At 41.5% G+C, this 18,766-nt stretch overlaps 1 protein-coding gene across 1 annotated transcript in view; it reads right to left on the reverse strand.

The window, feature by feature from the left end:
* MYO10 (myosin X) overlaps window positions 1-18,766 on the reverse strand; it is a 143,646-nt gene that overhangs the window by 64,546 nt on the left and 60,334 nt on the right. Inside the window, exons 4-14 of the mRNA XM_009288032.2 lie at window positions 16,125-16,312; window positions 8,745-8,879; window positions 7,629-7,753; window positions 6,646-6,659; window positions 6,438-6,522; window positions 5,681-5,784; window positions 3,350-3,479; window positions 2,381-2,499; window positions 1,502-1,648; window positions 1,222-1,322; window positions 917-983 (exon numbers count right to left, since the gene is read on the reverse strand). Of these exons, the coding sequence (XP_009286307.2) occupies window positions 917-983; window positions 1,222-1,322; window positions 1,502-1,648; window positions 2,381-2,499; window positions 3,350-3,479; window positions 5,681-5,784; window positions 6,438-6,522; window positions 6,646-6,659; window positions 7,629-7,753; window positions 8,745-8,879; window positions 16,125-16,312 (1,215 nt within the window). The remainder of the gene's footprint in view (window positions 1-916; window positions 984-1,221; window positions 1,323-1,501; window positions 1,649-2,380; window positions 2,500-3,349; window positions 3,480-5,680; window positions 5,785-6,437; window positions 6,523-6,645; window positions 6,660-7,628; window positions 7,754-8,744; window positions 8,880-16,124; window positions 16,313-18,766) is intronic.

Genomic DNA, 18,766 nt, shown 5'->3' on the forward strand with positions numbered 1-18,766 from the left:
ACTGCGCAGTGCGTGAAACACAACCTCCTTTGCTTTGCATATGCTTCCACGCAATTTCCTTTGATGTTCCCTACTTCTCATACTAGAAGAGGTTGTAAACAAAGCAAGCTACCCTGCAGTTAATGAATGTGTCCAGCAAGCTTCAGGTTGATACAGCCTCTCAGAAAAACACGGTTCTCCAGGTGCACATTTTAATAAGCCACTTCCCATCGGCCCAGAGCAGCTCCTGACAAACCACTCCGTCCTGACTGCAAGTCACGTCCTGGCAGCTGGATTCCCTGCCCGCTGCCATGAGTTTCTGTGGTCATCTAAACTCAGCAGCCACACACCCCGCTACGGAGATAAACTCACGCAGCCCACTTTGTACTGCTGGCAGAAGTGAACACGAATGAAACTATATAACTTCGGCTTTGTCATCCAGCCAGAGTTATCATTTCTAGGTGGTGAAATTAGACCTTGTCTGCCCGTCACTGCTAACGTTCCTACCAAAAACTCTGCAGAAACTTCATGCTCTTTTGCTTCTTTCCTTAGTACAAATCAGCACAAACAAAATTATAGATGAAGCAAAAATTGGCAGGCAACAAATGAAGATTACTCGCATCCCAGGAGAAGCCATTATGGGAGCAAGACACTGTCATTCTTTCTGCCCACTCTTTCTATTCTTTTTAATTATCTCCAAATATTGCTTTTGTATATAATCGTACACTGTTAAAAGTTACTACAAGGAAAGATGCGTGTGTTGAGCTTACAATATAATGTAGAATATGTCCACGCATGAAAATGATTTCATTAAAAGATCACTGTTTAAACATGCAAGAGCCACCATTCTCTTCACTTGTTTGTGTCAAGTGTTTTAAAAACATATTACATCAGAACAAAAACTAGAAATACGTACTTGTATCAAATTCCTTATTACCTTTTCAATAAGATCCAAGCACTCTCCATTGTCTGTCCAGTCAATATCCTCCCAAACTAGTCCTTCCCTAGAGAAAATAAGGAGGGCCTTTTTATTGACAACTACAAAGAAAAGCTTTTAAATATAGAAATAGGAGGAGCTGATGTATTTGTCTTGCAAAATACAGCAAAATCAGCTTGCTTTTAAAAAAATTCACAGCCCCAGACTAGGAGATTTTCAAAGGAATCAAAGGTAGCTGGGAACCCAGATTTCAAGTGAACACTGATATTTTCAAAATTCTTTCAGATTTCATCTGTCTCTCTTACCTGCTGTATTCCAGTTGCTCCAAGGAAAAGATGTGCTTGTTGAAATACTCCTGAAGCTTTTCATTTGCATAGTTAATATTGAACTGCTCAAAACGGTTTACCTAAAGAGACAAGAAATTTTCAAAAATGCATACACTCCAAGTATTTTGCTTTGCAAACAAGGAACTGGTTTAAGTCGTAACATGTTTAATAATCAACTCACAGTGAAAATGACAAAGATATATAGAACGGCGAAGCATAAATATCAGACAATCCATCTGAATAAACTTTTGAAACCTACCTCAAAATTTTCAAATCCAAATATGTCCAAAATTCCAATGGACTTGAAGTCTTCCTTGCTTCTGATTCTGCTGTTGATTTTCTTAATGACCCAAGCAAAACACTGAGAATAAAGTGCCATAGCCATAGAATCTCTGCTGTCTATTGCCTGCATTAAAGAAGGAACACACAACGCATCAATCACCCCTGTAACTGAGAACCTACCAGACTTCGCTGGTCAGCATCCCTTGCACAGCATAAAGCAAGGTATAATGCAAGCAGGTTTGTATTCCTACATACCTTGACAGCAATTGTATTAACAGAGAGGCCCGATTTAAGCTTTAACAGTGTAAGTTATAACAGCTGTACACCTACGTGGCTTTAAAATTACATTTCAAAACTAAAGCATTCAAAAATTAGGAAATTATAAACTTAAGGCACGGAGGAAGAAAAGAGAAGGGTAGGAAATAACAGCTTAATTTACCCCATTGTAGAGGTAAGCATAATGTTATGTATACCTTTTCCTAATCCCCTTCTTGCAAATAATAAAAATATTTTCGCTGAAAATTTTCAAAAACACCCACCTGACACAAATGTCCATAATGAAAAATATCAGCCTACATGACCAGAATTTGGAAAAAAAAAATGGTAAGCAATCAGGCTTTATAAGAATAACAAGAGCCAAGCCACAAGCCCTGGCCAGAATGACAGGATGGGATATACAGAAATTTCTACAAGTCCAATTATACCCTTCCCAAAAAACTATGTAGCATTTTTGATAGCAACTCTGATGCATGATCTAAACTTCTGTTCCTGAGCGCCCAATGATTTCACTGGACTTGAAGTCCAAGCCATATATTTAACAGACCCTAAAAACATGTCAAAACTGAGATGCCTTTACCTGCTGTATACTAAGAGGTGTTAGGATTTCTTCTCCCCTGAGTATCATTGACCTCTGTGTCAACGCTTCAGTTAGCTGCGTGGAGTCCAACCCCAGTAGTTCAGCAGATCTACCCAGAGCTGGCAAAAGAAAGAGACAAATACAAATATGTCCTTAAATGCATAAGGCTATGAAACTAATTATTATTATTATTACCACCATTTAGGATGATGGGGATTGGACATAAAAACACAACTAGAAACTCTAGGATATGTTTTGGCTGCTCATGAAAAGGCACAGTATCATAAATATGCACAACTGAAGGAATTTAGCAGTAGAATTCATCACGAGTAAGTCACAAATATTTATTTTCCTCTTAATGTTACATGTCAAGGATTCAAACAGTCTACTACTTACACTAACATATCTTTCCAGATACAAACAGTAATTCACTCTTTGTCCACATGAACGCGTTTCAGCTTCCCTCGGGATGATGAGGATAAAGAAAACCAGTGCAATTTTTTTCTTACATGCATAATTTAATTTGCAATTTTGCTGTAATGTGGTACATAAAGCAGTATGCAATGCTACTCTTTATTGCCATATTTCAGCAAACATTTAAAATGCTCACCAGCCGCCAGCCCAATCTTTAGACGTACCAGCACACACTTTCAGATTTGTAATTGAGGTATTGAAAGCTCTAACAAAAGATACCTTCAGTGGAGATACCAGTTAAGGAACATATTGAGCACCGATGTTTTATCAGCTTGAGAATATTTCAAAGAAGGAATTAGATTAAAAAGGAATTTCACTACTATTAATGGAATAAATATGCGCCCAAGGTCTTCCCTAATTAAGACCTAGGATCCAGCAGCAAACTAATTTGCCTTGTATGTCAAAAAAACAAAAATAACATTTTAATCAACATTTACAGATGCTAAAAAGCAGTAAAACCCTTTCACTGTTTGAAAGGAAGCTCAGCCTTCTCACCTGTTTTAAAGGACACCTGTGCCCCACCAGCAGTGATGAACTCAACATTTCCTAGATGCAAAATGCCAGCCAACAGCCTCAAAACTTCTCGCACCTCCTCCTTGCTGAACTGCATCACTTCCATTGCAGTCTGGAATGACATGTGACCTTCTTCAATAACATGCACACTGACTCAAAAATGGGGACAAGGACAAACCCACCAACTGTGTTGTCAGGCCTCAGAAAGGCAAGTCAGGACCAATAGAGGGCTGGCAGGAGTTAATTCCTTTGTTTTCATCCCAAACTGAATAATACATCACGGGGACAACTTGGAACATGCAAGTGTCACTCTGGTTTTAAGAAATCTCCTTTTGGTGCTGTATGGATCCTGTAATTTGCTTTCAAATTCTTCTGTATAAACATTGAAATGCCCTACTGAGTTGTGTATCAGATGCAATTTCACTAATTTGCATGAGTAACTGATAACCTCTTCTGTGTTTTTAACAAATTTTGCCAATTAGCCTTGGAGGTAAACCAAGGCATGGGGAAGGAAACACTGCAACATGTAAGATTTGCTCATTTGTTGTCTCAGCCACGGAGAATTCAGAGGAGGCCTTCTGCAGCATGTTCTGGGCAAGCCGTGAAGCCCAAACACACATCTTACCAGTGTGGTCTGACATCTTATAGCAAAATTGAGCAAGACAGATCTATATAAAATGTGTTGAATTTATGAGTAACCACTATGGCAATGATCAAGGCTCAACTACGTAACAAGGAGAACGGCAAATCTCTATCTAAAGAAACATTAAAACAAGAAGAGGAACATACACCCTTCTCTGACATAGAAGGGGTAAGTAATTGTATGCCTCTGGAAATCACCAGAATTTCCCAAATTTGGGTCTAATATGAGCCTGTCTGAGACCAGATCACAGTTTTATACCCTTACAGCTAGACTCACCATGTCTGACAGATGACACGTGACACATTTATCTTTCATAAATCATCAGTTACAAATGGAAGCGCCTCAGACTCATCCCACAAAAGTAGAGAAGAGATAAAGGTTGAAGGTGCATTTTGTATAGAAGACCTTTCACAACAGAGCTCTAAGAAAGGCGGCAGCACTGTGAGTTCATCTCCACGTTCACCGTGCAGTTCCTCCTTGTCTCCCACAAAAGTTTCACTTAAGTAACATTTCCGGGACTTAAACCGCAATAAAAACAGGCAAAGGGGATGACTGTAATAGGAAAAGACAGGCGAGGGCAAACTGCGGGGTTTCTGCCCGCCTCCCACTCTGGCAACGCAGCCTGGCAGCCTCAGCCCCTGCCCCAAGCCTTCCCACACCACGGGCAGCACGCAAGCATCACCTGCCCAGCTGATTTCATGCTCTGCCTACTCTGGGATAATTAGCACAAATTAAATGTCATGCTAATCAGCTTAAGCCATGTGACTATAATGTAGATAAGTCACCAACTTTTCCAACACCCCTCCACCCCCACCACACCAGCTGAGGATGTTTTACACTAAAAATAACTGCTGCATCCACTACACATTAATTTGTCAATCTGGCAAAGAGATTAACATAGCTAAGCAAAAATAGTTTGGTGAAGGGCATAAACCCCATTATTTTAACTGATTTTTAAAATCTAACACATATCACCTCAGTAATATAGTAAGCAATTAGCAATTATCCTAACAGTCAGTATAGACTAATTGCTGTAGCTAATTGGTGTGGGTACAAGACAAAGACATTCAGACAAAGGCTCCATCAGGACCTGGTTTTTAATCTGTGTTTACATTTTCTTCAACTCTATTGTGTAACTTACTCCATACAACTGGATTTCCCAGCTGGGGTTAAACTACCACAAACTTAAAGAGCCACAGAAGCCCAGGTGCTTTGCTCCCCATGTGCTGCACTGCAGACTTGACCCAGTAGATGCTACATGATCTGGGCAAAGCTTTAGGATGGAAAAACAGTGGAAGCAGACATACCTGTAATATAAAACAATGCAGGGAAGGGCAAAGGCATGTAAATGCCTTACTGTCTTCCTAACTGATACTCTTTTTGTTTCAAAACTTAATCATTTCACTAAATTATAGCACACTTTAAAATGACAGAGTAAAAATCAAGTATTGGTAAGGAAGGTAAAGACACGCTCAAAATGACAGCGAAGCGTTACGAGAAAATTTAAGTCCCTGTAAGCTTGTTTCTTCTGAGAGCGCTGCACGTAGAGCCAGAATGGCAGAGAGCACAGGTAAGCACAAGAAGGCTTTGTCCCCTGCTCTGTCAGTGGGCCCCAGGGCGCCTGCCCCTCCAGCATTTTTAAAGTGTAAAGAACTAGGGAAACAACTCACAATGACTTCCTTGAAAGAATCTTTGTCACTGATTGTCTTATCCGCTATACATCCAGACTGATTCAGGTAGTGGTAGTTCTCCGGTACAGATAAGTAAAAAGCATCTAATGAGGAGAGAAAAGAGGGCGAGTGAAAACAAAAATCCCAAAACAAAAGCACTCCACAAATTACTATGTCAGAGTTCACAATTCATTTGCTCAGAAATTATGATGATGCACAAAAAGTTTTATATTAAAATGCAATATGGGGTTTTATTTTGCTGGTTTTTTTGCTTTATTTAGCTGCACCATGGAGTTTTTAGCACGCAAAGACAGCAGGCCTAAAGGGAGATGCTGAGACAGATTTAGGCAATTTTGCACATATACAAATGTCATTTCTTTTGTTCAGTGGATTTATCTTTATGAGAGAGGATTAGAGGAACCAGAATTATTTCTCTTTGTTGCTGTGGAGTTATTTAGTACCAGCAAAAATATTCAGCTTGAACAGAATGAAGCATGTTTGTCCCCAAGTAATTTTTCCACGGCCACAGCAGAAGCTGGGAGAAAAATTACCGTCAGCTCGGTGACATTCTTCAACTAAGCAGGTTGCTTTATCAAGCTGAGCTCAAATTCACACTCACTGAATTCCGGCTGAATAAATAACCTATTTCTCTGCTTGGGTTAGCGGGTTTCTGCAGTTAAATTCTCTGCTGCTGTCACCATGGCTGACTGCTAGCAGAGAGCCACTACAGTTGTGTGACTTGTGCTTTGCCACTCACCTTTCTCCCTCTCTTCTATCCCTGCCAGCAGAGCATAGAATATATGATAATTTCTTTCCCCGGGGTTTTGTCTTACTACACGATTCTGTCAAAGTAAAAAATAGTTTCCATTTAAGCAATCATTTTTAAGGAGAAATTTTTATCCACAATTTCAAAGAAAATATTAAATCAAACAAAATTAACTGAGCAAAGGCAAACATCAACTTACTTTTTCCAATAAATCTATAGCCAGGAAGAAAAACTTCAGTCAAGGAATAAAGTAAAAAGCAATTAATGCACAAGCTATTCATAATCTTCCTTAATTCTTTCACTTGAGACAACCGGAAGAGCATCATGGTCTTTTCTTACAACATGCCTACTGCCATAACAAGATGAATAAAGTGGCAATAATGATAATATTGCAGCAGTTTTAATACCAACGTGTTCCCACACCTCCTTCTCCTCCATCCCATCAAAACAGGACTTGTCATGTTCTGGATTTTAAACGGCATCTGCTTTCCTTTACTTTTCCCTAAAGCTTGGGACCAGCTTTAAGGATGAAACTTGTCCCACTGCAAAAGCAGCTTCTGTTCAAAGCACTAGGTAGGATCACCTCAGTATATTCCTCATCCCCACACCTCTGGTGCTCTAGTGGAGCTGGGTCATAGTTCAATTTTGCCAAATGCAGGACAAATCCAAGGATTTGACCCACCCATGCTCAGGCTGCAGAAATTCAGCAGCTCTGCTCTTCCAAGTACTTTTCCAGAAACTAAGCAGCTTATCTTTGGATATAATAAATGAGGGAAATAGTGGGCAACTGAAGTTATCCCCGAGAACTCAGGCTGTTTTAGCTCACTACGCAGGAACACGTACATGAGCCATGCTAGCAGTAGCAATACAAAATCCTGGTCCTCCTGGAGTATATACATCCCACCCCGCCACAAATGTACATGTGCACAGACACATGCAGAATTTGGTGTTACTGCTTCTCTTTCCCGTCAGCTCAATTTAATTGTGTTTGTTTCAGGATTGAATGTACATGCAGAATTTGGTGTTACTGCTTCTCTTTCCCGTCAGCTCAATTTAATTGTGTTTGTTTCAGGATGGGGTGAAAGGACGGACAAGGGCAAGCCACTTCTCTCTCAGCCCTCCAACAGAGGAGGTATGCAGGGGCTGCCTGCAAACAGGGGTAAAATCACCAAATGAGGATACAATCTATAATTCTTCCTCCCTGAATGTTTCCTTTCTGACAGATGTTCAGCTGAATAAACTTCCCAAAGCGACTTGAGTTGTTGTTGTAAACAGTCTTTGCATTGCCAAAAGCTTCCATAATTGGGCTGTGAAAATACAGAAGAACAACAAGAGCGTTAACGCGTGACCAGCATGACGACAGTTTCACATGGGACTGGTGAAAGGAACAGCACTCTGAGAAGCTCAGTTCTGACAGCCTCCTCAGCCAAAACCTACATCCTCAGTATTATCCTCAATTTATTAACAACGGACATCTCAATTTTCTGTCAAAAGATGCAAGTATTCAAGCAACATGAAGATTGATCGTACTGAACTACTCTGCAGCTTAATCTGTAACTGCTCAGAAGATGCACTCAATTCTCATTGCAGTACTCAAATTATAGAAATAAGAAATCTCAGCACATGCAAATTGCTAGACAGATGTAGGGAAAGTAGTCCTTGCCCTAAGGCAATTAAAAAAAATAATTAACTCAAGATACAGCAGGTAAAACAGAGATGAAGCACGATAAACAAAAGTAATAGCTTCTCAAATTGTCTTTGTTTTTAAATAGTTTAGGACCATGCGTTACTTCATTTGAACACAGAGAGATTTTTTTTTTCCTTGCATAGAGTGTGTCCAATTTATCTGATGCATTTACTCATCTGTCTTATCAGTTCTCCTTATCTTCCCTTTCCTCAGCATGCTTTTACCATCTGCACACTTTATCCTTACCGTGCTGTATCTTGTTCTACCTTATCCTCAGGCTATAAAAAACAAACCAATGGTTTCTCCCTCCCATCACCCATTTCCCTCACTCTGATTATCTGAATTCAGCCCCAAACAAAAATGTAAGCCACCACTAAAGCATGGTCCATTTCAAAACTCTGCATCTTTCTGCTTCATTAAGATATCCCGCTGTGCTCACAACTCTCTAGAGCAGCCAGGTAATTTTGTTTAATGGAAAATTTTCCCCTTTCCAATATTCATTTTATTGTTCAGTAAAGGCACCCACATCTTAATTACATTGTGAGCTCTTATTTCAATGACAAGGCTTATGTTTTCTGGAAAAAACACCTGTGTATTGAAAGATCTAGTACCTGCTCTCAAGAATAGCTTGCTCCACACAGGAGGTCTTCTCTCTGCAGGACAGCTCCAGAGAATGTTGACTCATTGCAGACAAGAACTTGAGAATCAGCTTAGTGCTTTCCGTCTTACCAGCACCACTTTCGCCACTGAAAGAAGAGGAGGAAAGTGTTTGCGCAGTTCCAGCTGCCAGGCAAAAAGCCCTCTGTCTGGTCAGGCCTCCAAACTCTAAATTACTGGAGGTCAGGAAGACTGGGGTGATTAGAAATGATACTCAAATGGCAGCAGAATACCCCTTTAAGCTTGCTGAATATAACATTCAACACAAAATGCAAGCTATCTTTAGACTTCATATGACTGTTCAGACAGCATTTTGAGGCATTGATTGTGTAAGGATGTACACAACACCCATGAGGCAATGAAGACCTCTCTGAATAGAAACAATTACCCAACAATTCTCACCAACATGGAAAAACAAAATCAGAACAAAGGCATGGCAATGGTCTGGGAGAAAGTCCAGAATATGAATTAAGCTGGGAAAGTTTGGGATTATGTCGCAGCAATCTAGCTAAGGAGGGAGCCCTGCTGTGAGAAGGAGGAGGTTAGAGACACCAATGCATATTGTAACACATAAAGGCTACTAGTATAATTAATACTGATATTCTTAGTGAGCTACATATTCTTTAAACAAACTTTTTATATGCCCATCCAAATAAACCAGATTCACATGAGTTCAAAATATACAATTTTCACCTCTCATCACCATCAGAGACGTAAATCCTCTCATCTTCACCCGCAGCAGAACAAAGCTATTTGATAATGCTAAACTGACATTTTAAAAACAAACTGTTAATACACAATCTTGCTGATACAAACGGAAGGCAATATACTCAATTTCTCTTCAAAACCAACACTCTAAAAATGGAAGGTATAAATTTGGCTCATTTCCCCAATATCATTTCCCTTCAATTATGTAGTCTTATAACTAAAAACACACCGTGAGCCATTAAGAAACATAACTTGTGGTTTAAGTTTGTCTAGCTTGCTTACTTTTCGTCTTAAGTCATAGCATTATTTCCTAAGCTGCAGCCTAATTCCTAGTTTTCCTAATTAAGCTGTGCCTAATTCCCATTTACTCCCAATGAAAGGAGGTACATTTTGGTCTTATCCTACCCTTTTCATTGTAGCAAGCGAGAGTTTTGTCACTGACTTTGATGGAGCACAACCGGGCATGCGGAGCAAGCTTAGTGTATTTGACAGTCTTTTGTTGTGCCATTGCTGAGTGGTGACCCTCGTGATTTTAGGTTACAGCAAAGTATAACAATACTTTCTAGTAAAAAGCAAAGAAGAAAGCTACAGTTCAAGAAAGCAGCACGGCATTTTCCCGCAAATGAATGCCAACAATTACAAAAACAATCAGGGAAGAGGCATTCAGAAAACAATGAGGCACAGAGTTTTGTAGCTGAGATTTAAGTGTTTCCCAAGAAGAACCAGAGAGTCTTCAAAATGTTTCATAAAACTTCACACAAGATATGCTACCTGCTGATATGTTCCAGCAAGTATGAGTCATCCATCATACTTATACCATCTCAAACAAATTCTGTAGTATTTTTAATTTAGTTTTACCCTTGACGTCTGGCCTTTTCGGTATTTGTTCCCTTTCTCTTTGCAGGCCCTCACCCACTCATGCTCCTTTGCCAACAAAGCAAATATTTAATATTCCCCGTATTTAATACTGGCTCCTTGTACACTAAAGGATTAGCAAAACATTTCTACTACTAGTTTTGAAAGAGCTTCACAAACCCTTGCATTATCCTTGTCTAGTGCAAAAAATCATCAAGCGATACATACCTCTTCCTGCCTAAATTCTCACCCTCCGAGCAGTGTATAACTCAACAGCAGGGATATAGGTGCCAAGGAGGACATCAGCTCTTTCACTGACACCATCCTTCCTCTGCCCCCACCCTCCGTCCCATGCTCTGGAGCATCTGTAGTTCTATGGAACCTGAGTTACCCCACCGTAATCAAGAGCAATTCTACAAGTGAGATATTCAAAGCTGATGGAAAAATATTTCCTGTGCCCATCTCTGGTACAGTTGGTATTATGCACAATTATATGCTCTTGATGTTTTCTTAGAACAGGAGAGGCTCAGAACTGGGTCAGGCTGAAGATCTACCTGCCCAGTGTCCTAGCTCTGACAGTCGCCAAACAGAGATGCCCAGGGAAGACATGCGAAACTTCCCTTCTATGTTTCTTCCAGCTTCCTGGACCTGCTGTTCAGAGGGTTCCTGATCTAAACCTGGTTTCTGTGTGTCTTGTAACCCTCAATGGATTTATATTCCATGAGTTTCTAGCCATACTCCCTTAAAAAGCGTATGAACATGTCTTGCTGTTTCAGATCTGCCTCTTATTAGCTTCATTTGATGCTCCCTAGTTCTCGTATTGGAAGGGGAAACCAACGACTCATCCCAGCACTCCCTCTCTCTGCTATGCATGACTTCATGGATAGCCTCCCCAGTTCGAGTTGCCCGTCTCCATTAGCCATTCCCACATACGGAGCCATGCTATACTTCTGATTGCTCCTTTTTGTTCTCCTCTGAACCACCTCGAGTTCCACAAAGTCCTCCTGGATATCAAGCAAGGGGCAAAAAGGCTCGTGCAAAATACTCCAGATATGAGCAAAGGATGCATTTACACAATGTTCTCTATTCATTTACTAGTAACTACTCTATTCTATTTAGCTTTACAATTACCTTGGGCACTGAGTGGATGGGTTCCTAGTGCCCTCTGGCATGACAGTAAGATCTCACCCCTGCATGGTGTTGCTCAGCTTGGGACCCATAATTTTATGTGCATCAAGTTGGCTCTGCACTTTTCCTTTACAAAATGCTTTATAAAAGACAGTTGTTATTAATGAGATGAAAATCAACAAGCATGCTAAACTTTAAAGTTGTTTATTCAACCCTACAGTGCACACACTAATGGTAGGTTAAGTGGGATCAATCTTCCAGAATCCTTAGAAAGCCTATGCCTACAAGAAGTTGCCAAGGTCAGTAAAAGGGTGAATTTTTTAGTGCACAGCCAACCTTTCCAGCAACCCTTCCACCCCATGAGTTTAAGTGCCCAGCTCGTTCCACATCACTACATTCGGTATTGTGAATATATTAAGTGTGACAGCAACCCACAAGGCCCCCACTTAGGAGATCTTTAGACTTTCTCCATGACTTGTTCTATGCAGGGCATCTCGCTAAGGGCACAGCAGCCTGGACTTCAGACTGCTGCGATGGAAAAAAGGGTCACCGAGAGAGACTCCTCATTCTGAAGGACGTAACGCGAGTGAGGCGGTATCAACACTACTCTAAATCACTTCTCAGTTCTGTCTGCTGGCTTTAAAACCCCAAAGACTGATACACACAGACAAAACAGCAAATCTTCAGCAAATACAGTTCCTCGACGCACATGTGGATTTTGGTGCGTCAGTCTTGTAAGAACATCTTCCAATCACAAGTCTGGGTCTCATCCAAAGAGTACTGTGGTTCACATTGATTTTCAAGCTGAACAACACCAAAAAAAAAGTCAGGCCATCGGATGATAACAGAGAGCACAAACTGGTGTGAGACTCTGATTTCCCACTCGCAGCACTGACTTGAATGTAATCCAGGGTGACTGTTGCTGCTCCTTCGACTGCTCTACACTTCTTTTCAAGTGCTTTAAAGTGGATCAACTGCTGTTGTATCTGAGAGAAGAGCATGTTTGCTTGTCCATGGACTAGATCACCTTAAACAGAGCAGCAACAAAAAAACCCCACCTAAAGATATTTTCCTATTCTTACAATAAAAGGGTGGAGGTTTGAACTTGGTCCCAACTTGCAAACATCAGCTAATCATGGGGGAACTCAGTCCCTTCCCTACATCAGGACAAGCTGTTCGGCTATGCCTTGAGTGAGATAGACTCCTTTCATGCTCCTGCCATGGCACCCAGCTGAAAAATCAGATTATGTTAATTTTTTTTTTTTTTTTTTTTAAATGTCTGTTGTAGCATCAAATTTAACTGTGGTGGGCTTTTTTTTTTTTGCTGTTTTAAATGAAACTGGACTCTGCGGTAAGGTTCAGTTCAACACAAAACTGAGCATTTGTTGATGTAGACATTTTTGTCTACATGAAAACTCTAGTTCAATAGCCAGATAAGCAATTTTTAGCCTGGGAGGGCAAAAATACCATTTCACAACTGTGTAAATATTCTAATGCACAGGCTGTGCACAGCTTCTTCAATGTGCCATTTTATTGAAATTTTAGGCTGCTAAGTTATTTTTATGCAGCATTATCACGAAGTAAAATAAGCCTGTGTAACACAGACCGATAAATAAGCATCTTCAGATGACTCCATTTAATATCATCTCTTCTATATTTCCTTCCTTTTCACTGTCTGGGTGGTTATACTGGAAAAATGGTCTTGCATTTATATTACATTTTGAGTCACTACTGATGACAGGTTCTTGCCTTAACCCTCTTATCTTATCCCCACCCAAATATCCCAAGCATTTCAAAACAGTAGAAGCTTTTTCATATATTTTTGAACCCAATACTTTAAGAAAGCAGCTCCGAAACAAAGCTGAGCTAATTCTGGATGCCAGCAGGGGGCACTTCAAGTCCAGAGGTTCATAAGAAAGTGTTCAGTACCTTATTTCATGGGGCTGTTTGTTACAACTTGCTACTGAGTTTTTAGATCCCAAAGTTAGGAGCAGGTGAAGAGTGCATATCAGAACGTGAAGCCTACACGAACAATTCACTCATTTTAACTGGATGTAACAGTTTATTGTGTTTTCCTGATAGAACGAAATCTTCCTTTTTATCATCTCTTACATTAAATGCAAGACCAGAATATTTGCCTGAATTCAGACATTACAGAGGTCCACTTTTTTTTTTTTTCCAAATGCCAGTAGTAACCAAGAAAGCCTGACAGTGACTTGTTGTAACATCTAATTCTAAGCCAGTGAAAGATGCAGGAATGACCAGGATGCTGAAGATGACGAACACACTGTTATAGCCTGTTGCGACAGGATAAGGGGGAATGGCTTTAAACTAAAGGGGGGGTAGGTTTAGACTAGATATAAGGAAGAAATTTTTTACGCTGAGGGTGGTGAAGCACTGGACCAGGTTACCCAGAGAGGTGGTGGATGCCCCATCCCTGGAAACATTCCAGGTCAGGCTGGACGGGGCTCTGAGCAACCTGATCTAGTTGAAGATGTCCCTGCCCACAGCAGGGGGGTTGGACTAGATGACCTTTAGAGGTCCCTTCCAACCCAAACTATTCTATGATTCTATACCTCCACTTCTGGTGCCCCAAACTAAGTATATGATCGCAGGGACTTTTCTAAACCTCATGAGGGCCACTGAAAACCTTCAGTACTTTAAAAAAATCCTGCTCTGACTCCACGATACAACAGATAATAGCGTTTTAGGAAAGCAGATTTGGCTTTTTATTTTTTGTCTTGAATTGCATGTTCCTTCAATTTCTGTAGAAACAAGATACCCTTATAAGGTTGTACTACAGCACTTGTCTGAAACACTGAACTTATACAAATCATTGTTTTAATCCACGACCACAGTAAACAATTTTAAAAGGGACTGCTAATGCAAAACTTCTCCATCTTATAGCTTCCCTGTACCAAGGCACATGGTTTACAGAGCAGGGACTGCTGGAGACTCCTCTGGAACATCAGAGATTTCTGCTTATGTCCTTTTTAGGACACAACCTGCTTCTCTCTTGGCAGCTTGTGGGGAACTGGAAGGAAAGGTAAAATACTTGGGCCAGTACAGAATGGCATTAACAAAAATAACAATGGCCACCTTCTAGGCACCAAAAATTACTTTGGTCCCCAAAATTTGGGTATGTGGGCTATTCACAAGTTATTAGCTGACATTACACCATGAAATCATGACTCCAGGCTAGCTACTTTTGCATGACAAAGATCTCTGTGCATTTCATTTTTTCTCGGAGTGACACCTGGACTCAGCTTTATATGTATAGCACTATGCATTAAATTAAAAAAAAAAAAGGAAAAATGCAGTTGAAGAAAGCTGAAAAGCACACACAGCCCCCTCTGTCTTTGTGCCACTGCCAGGCAGGACCTGCCTAGAGGCAAGGGCAGGAAGGGACCGCGACCTGAGAGCTTGCAGAAAGTTGGAAACAGACCTAGCTGTGTGGCATCTGATCCACATTTCTAACAACAGCTTGGGTGCTGAACTACATGCGCCAAATCCTCCTCTTATCCAGGAAGCCTTGCAAACTGGCCTGTAATCTTAAATGCCAGTAGAAACTGCTTATTGCAAAAGGTGCTGCTCTCACTCTGCCTCATCCCCTCTCTGCCCCACCAGCTGCCCCATGCCATGGTCCCACGGCTGTCACAAGGGCTCCCGTGGAGGTCAGGAGACAGCCAAAATCATGTCACCTTGTGTCTGAAGAGCTCTCCACATTTAGCTTGTGCTGGTAGGTTGCAGGAAGGCGAGAGCAAACAGGCTTAATCACAAAACCACTGCAAATGTGAGAGAGGAGAAGGAGGGGAAACACAAGCTCTCTCACCCCGCTTAACATCACCCCCTGCCCGGAGCCCGATGGCTGGTGCCGTGCTGCCATCGCCACTGAGCTGCTCCTCCCAATCCGGTGGGCAAGGTTTCGGTTTTCCCTGCCCGCTGCGAGCCAACGCAGCTGAGCTGGCAGGCAGGGGAAAGGGAAAAGAGCTGGCTGCATTTTCAGCTCTTCTGGAGCAAGAAGGAAAGAGGAGCTGAAAGCAGTGAAAAGCTATTGAAATGTCAACTGCTCTCAACGTACATTCGGCAGCAGCGAGATCCTGAATATCAGCAACAGTGGATCAAACGGGAAGCTGTTAAATCACCATTAAATTAAAGCACAACGAGATTAAGGAAGGAAGATTAATCAGGCAGTTAAGTGGCTGAAATGAGGAGGGTTTTCTCTTTTGCTATTGTTATTTACCACATTTCTCGAGGCTGGTGGGTTATTTTTTCTTTTCCTCTAGATACAGGGTTCAGGGTCTACTGGTGACAAACTACTGAGCTGCACAGGGATGTCTAAACGGGTAGGGAAAGCACTTAGGGTAGAATCAGATGTGTGAATAGCAAAAAACGCAAAAAAACCCAATAGATTTTTTCACTAAATGAAATTGTAAGGTGCGTAAGAAAAATTAACATTTTGTTAGAGGTTCACGGAACGATACAGAGCAAGTTCAGAAATCTCTCCCAAAACTCTGATGGTTTAAAAGCCTGCTTTCTTTTGGAGTTCTCCCCTCCACGCAGCCCAAATCCATGTTCCTACATCACCTCAAAAGGCTCACTGGCAGGGATAATCAAAAGCAGCAGCAGTAGCTGCCATTTACCTGATGAGGATACACTGGTTGTCATGGCGCTTCCAAAGGCAGCGGTAGCACTCGTTCGCCACAGCGAAGATATGAGGTGCAATCTCTCCCATGTGGTGCTTGCTGTATCGCTCCATGGCGGCGCAGTCGTACAGTCCCGGGATGCTCTTGTAAGGGTTCACAGACGCAACTATCGAACCAATGTAGGTCTGCAAGCACACAGCCCCCCCAGAGTTATTACACACAGGGTGGAACAGATTAACACTCTTCCTAAATGAAAGACAACAAATACACATTTGCAAAAGCCTAGCAATCCTTTGGGTAAAGGTGGCTGGTATTTTTCCCTGCTTTCTTCCTTTCAACAAAAGCAACAGAAGGGCAAAAGTTGTTTCCACCTCTGTCATGTTTTCATGCTCACCTACAGCACAGAGCTTCTCGGCTGTACAAATCCCTGCCTTAACGTCGCTTACAGCTGCACAGTAATGCCTACAAGCGCTGGTCTACAGCTGCTTCTCATGCATTCTTAGGGACTCACTGAACTTACTAAAAACCTGACTGTGTCCCAAGTATTGGTGCAAAAGTCCATATTTCCATGTAGAGTATCCAAGTCCTTCTCTGCTACTCATTTTTAAAACAGAAGTATCAGACATTATGGTAGACACTAGCACCATTATATGGTAGCAGGCCCTAAGAAAAGCACGTGAACTGGCAGGTGCTCCCAAAACATTGGGTTTCTGTAACTTAATACATTACTACTTTGATGCACAAGGGCAGCTGACAAGGCATTCATTTCTATCCCACTGCAATTAGAGAGCACATCAGTTAAAACCACCCAGGTAGCAGCTTATGCCCATTCCCATTGCCTTAACTCATTAGGCTGTGGTAACGTGATCATTTGCAACAGTCTATTCGCAATGCTGTTCATTTTCTCAGTCACCCTCTATCCACTTCAATGTATTCCTCAAATAAAATCAAATTAAGTGAGGTAGGAGATAACATTAAGTATGTTATCTCCAGAATTTCCAGTACATTTCTGGGGCATGTGAAATCAATTGATATATCATATGATGTGTGTGGCGTTACCGCTGTGAAACTAATTTAATTTTGTTAAGCACCCCTTCTGCAGTGACAGGCAGGAAGCTGACACCTGGCTTCAACAGCCCTGCTGCGGACTTGCAAAGAGCCAGGCTGCGAAGCCTCCGGCCCTGTAACACGGTCCCCATGTACAGACAGATGCTTCACCAGCAGTCAACCCTCTCGTCACCGACAGGAACCAGCTGTGAAGCTGACAGCAGGACTGGAGCTCTCTTCATCTCTGCAGCACCCTACCCAGAAAGGGCTGGATAAGGTGAGCAGCATCTTGCACGCCACAGAAACACAGCCCCACATGTTCCTTCTGCAGCCACCCTCTTCTCTGGCAAGCCACCGTGGGGGCACTCACTGAGACCCAGCGACCACCAGCTCCCCCACAAGTTTTCCTTTCCTCTCTGTCAGTCTCTTCCACAGCATTTACGTTCCACATCTACCTGCCTCCCTCCTCTTCTCCTTAATTAACATATAATGATCGCTGTGTATCAGCTCTCCTTCCTCACTGTCACCCTGCTGTTACATTCCCCGTTATCCACCTGTTCGTCCTCCATCAGGCCCAACACAAGTAGCAGTTCTGAGCTTTTGCTAAGGGGACTACAGCAGTGTCCTTGAAATTATGACAATTTTATTAGCTGTGAGGGGAATATTCCTCCTCAGTGTAACTCAAATACCTTTTACAGAGCTGTGAACTTTCAATCTGTGTGTTTTATAAAAACCCCCATGCTGTGCAATAGTTCAGAAGGTTTCATCTAGAGGAAAGATACCATTTCAACACAAGATCATATCGCAGGGCAATTACAGCACTGAGACAACAGCTTAATTTCCTGGGATCATCCCCTTTTTCTTAAATAACTAATGAGGAAGTCTCTGAGAATAAACTTCCCCACTTTGATACATATTTCAGCACATACTGCACGGGCAAAATTTTAAGAGATTTTTTTTTTTTAAATTACATGAATACAGTGCAAGCATGACCAATAAAACAGACTGCTACAGATCTTCCTCTTTACCTTATTAAAGTCTGACTGAAGTCTTACTAAAATGTAAGAAGAGTAACTTGAGGCATGCCATCACAACAGATGCCATGGCAAAGCAGCAAATAAAAAAATCCCCACGAAACATGATACCATCTAACTCTGTAACTGTAAGCATCCACTCTATAGCTTCTGCATGATCAAGTACCTGACTGAACATCACCACGCTCCCTGATCTTCCTGTGATAAAGCACTGGCAAAACTGCACCACCACTGGCTACAGTCCGACTTTTCTTGCTTCTCCTATTTTAAATGCTAAATATCGTAAAAGGCGACAGCAGCCCACTTCTGCACAGACTCACTTAACATGAGGCAGTCTTTCACATGCCTTAAGCATAACTTTTTAAAAATCATATAAACACTTCCAGAATATTAGTCATTATTGCAAATAAGAAAAGTTTTTCATTAAAGTCAGCTGGCTTCACTGCCTCATAATTCATGTAAGGTATCATAGAGAAAAAGGTAGTATATTATGACAATAACAGAAACCTGGTGAATAACAGAAACGATACTGGCAAAAACAATTCCTAAATCACCTCA

The sequence above is a fragment of the Aptenodytes forsteri genome, unplaced genomic scaffold, assembly GCF_000699145.1.
Source record: "Aptenodytes forsteri isolate BGI_AS27 unplaced genomic scaffold, ASM69914v1 Scaffold27, whole genome shotgun sequence".
Lineage (NCBI taxonomy): Eukaryota > Metazoa > Chordata > Aves > Sphenisciformes > Spheniscidae > Aptenodytes > Aptenodytes forsteri.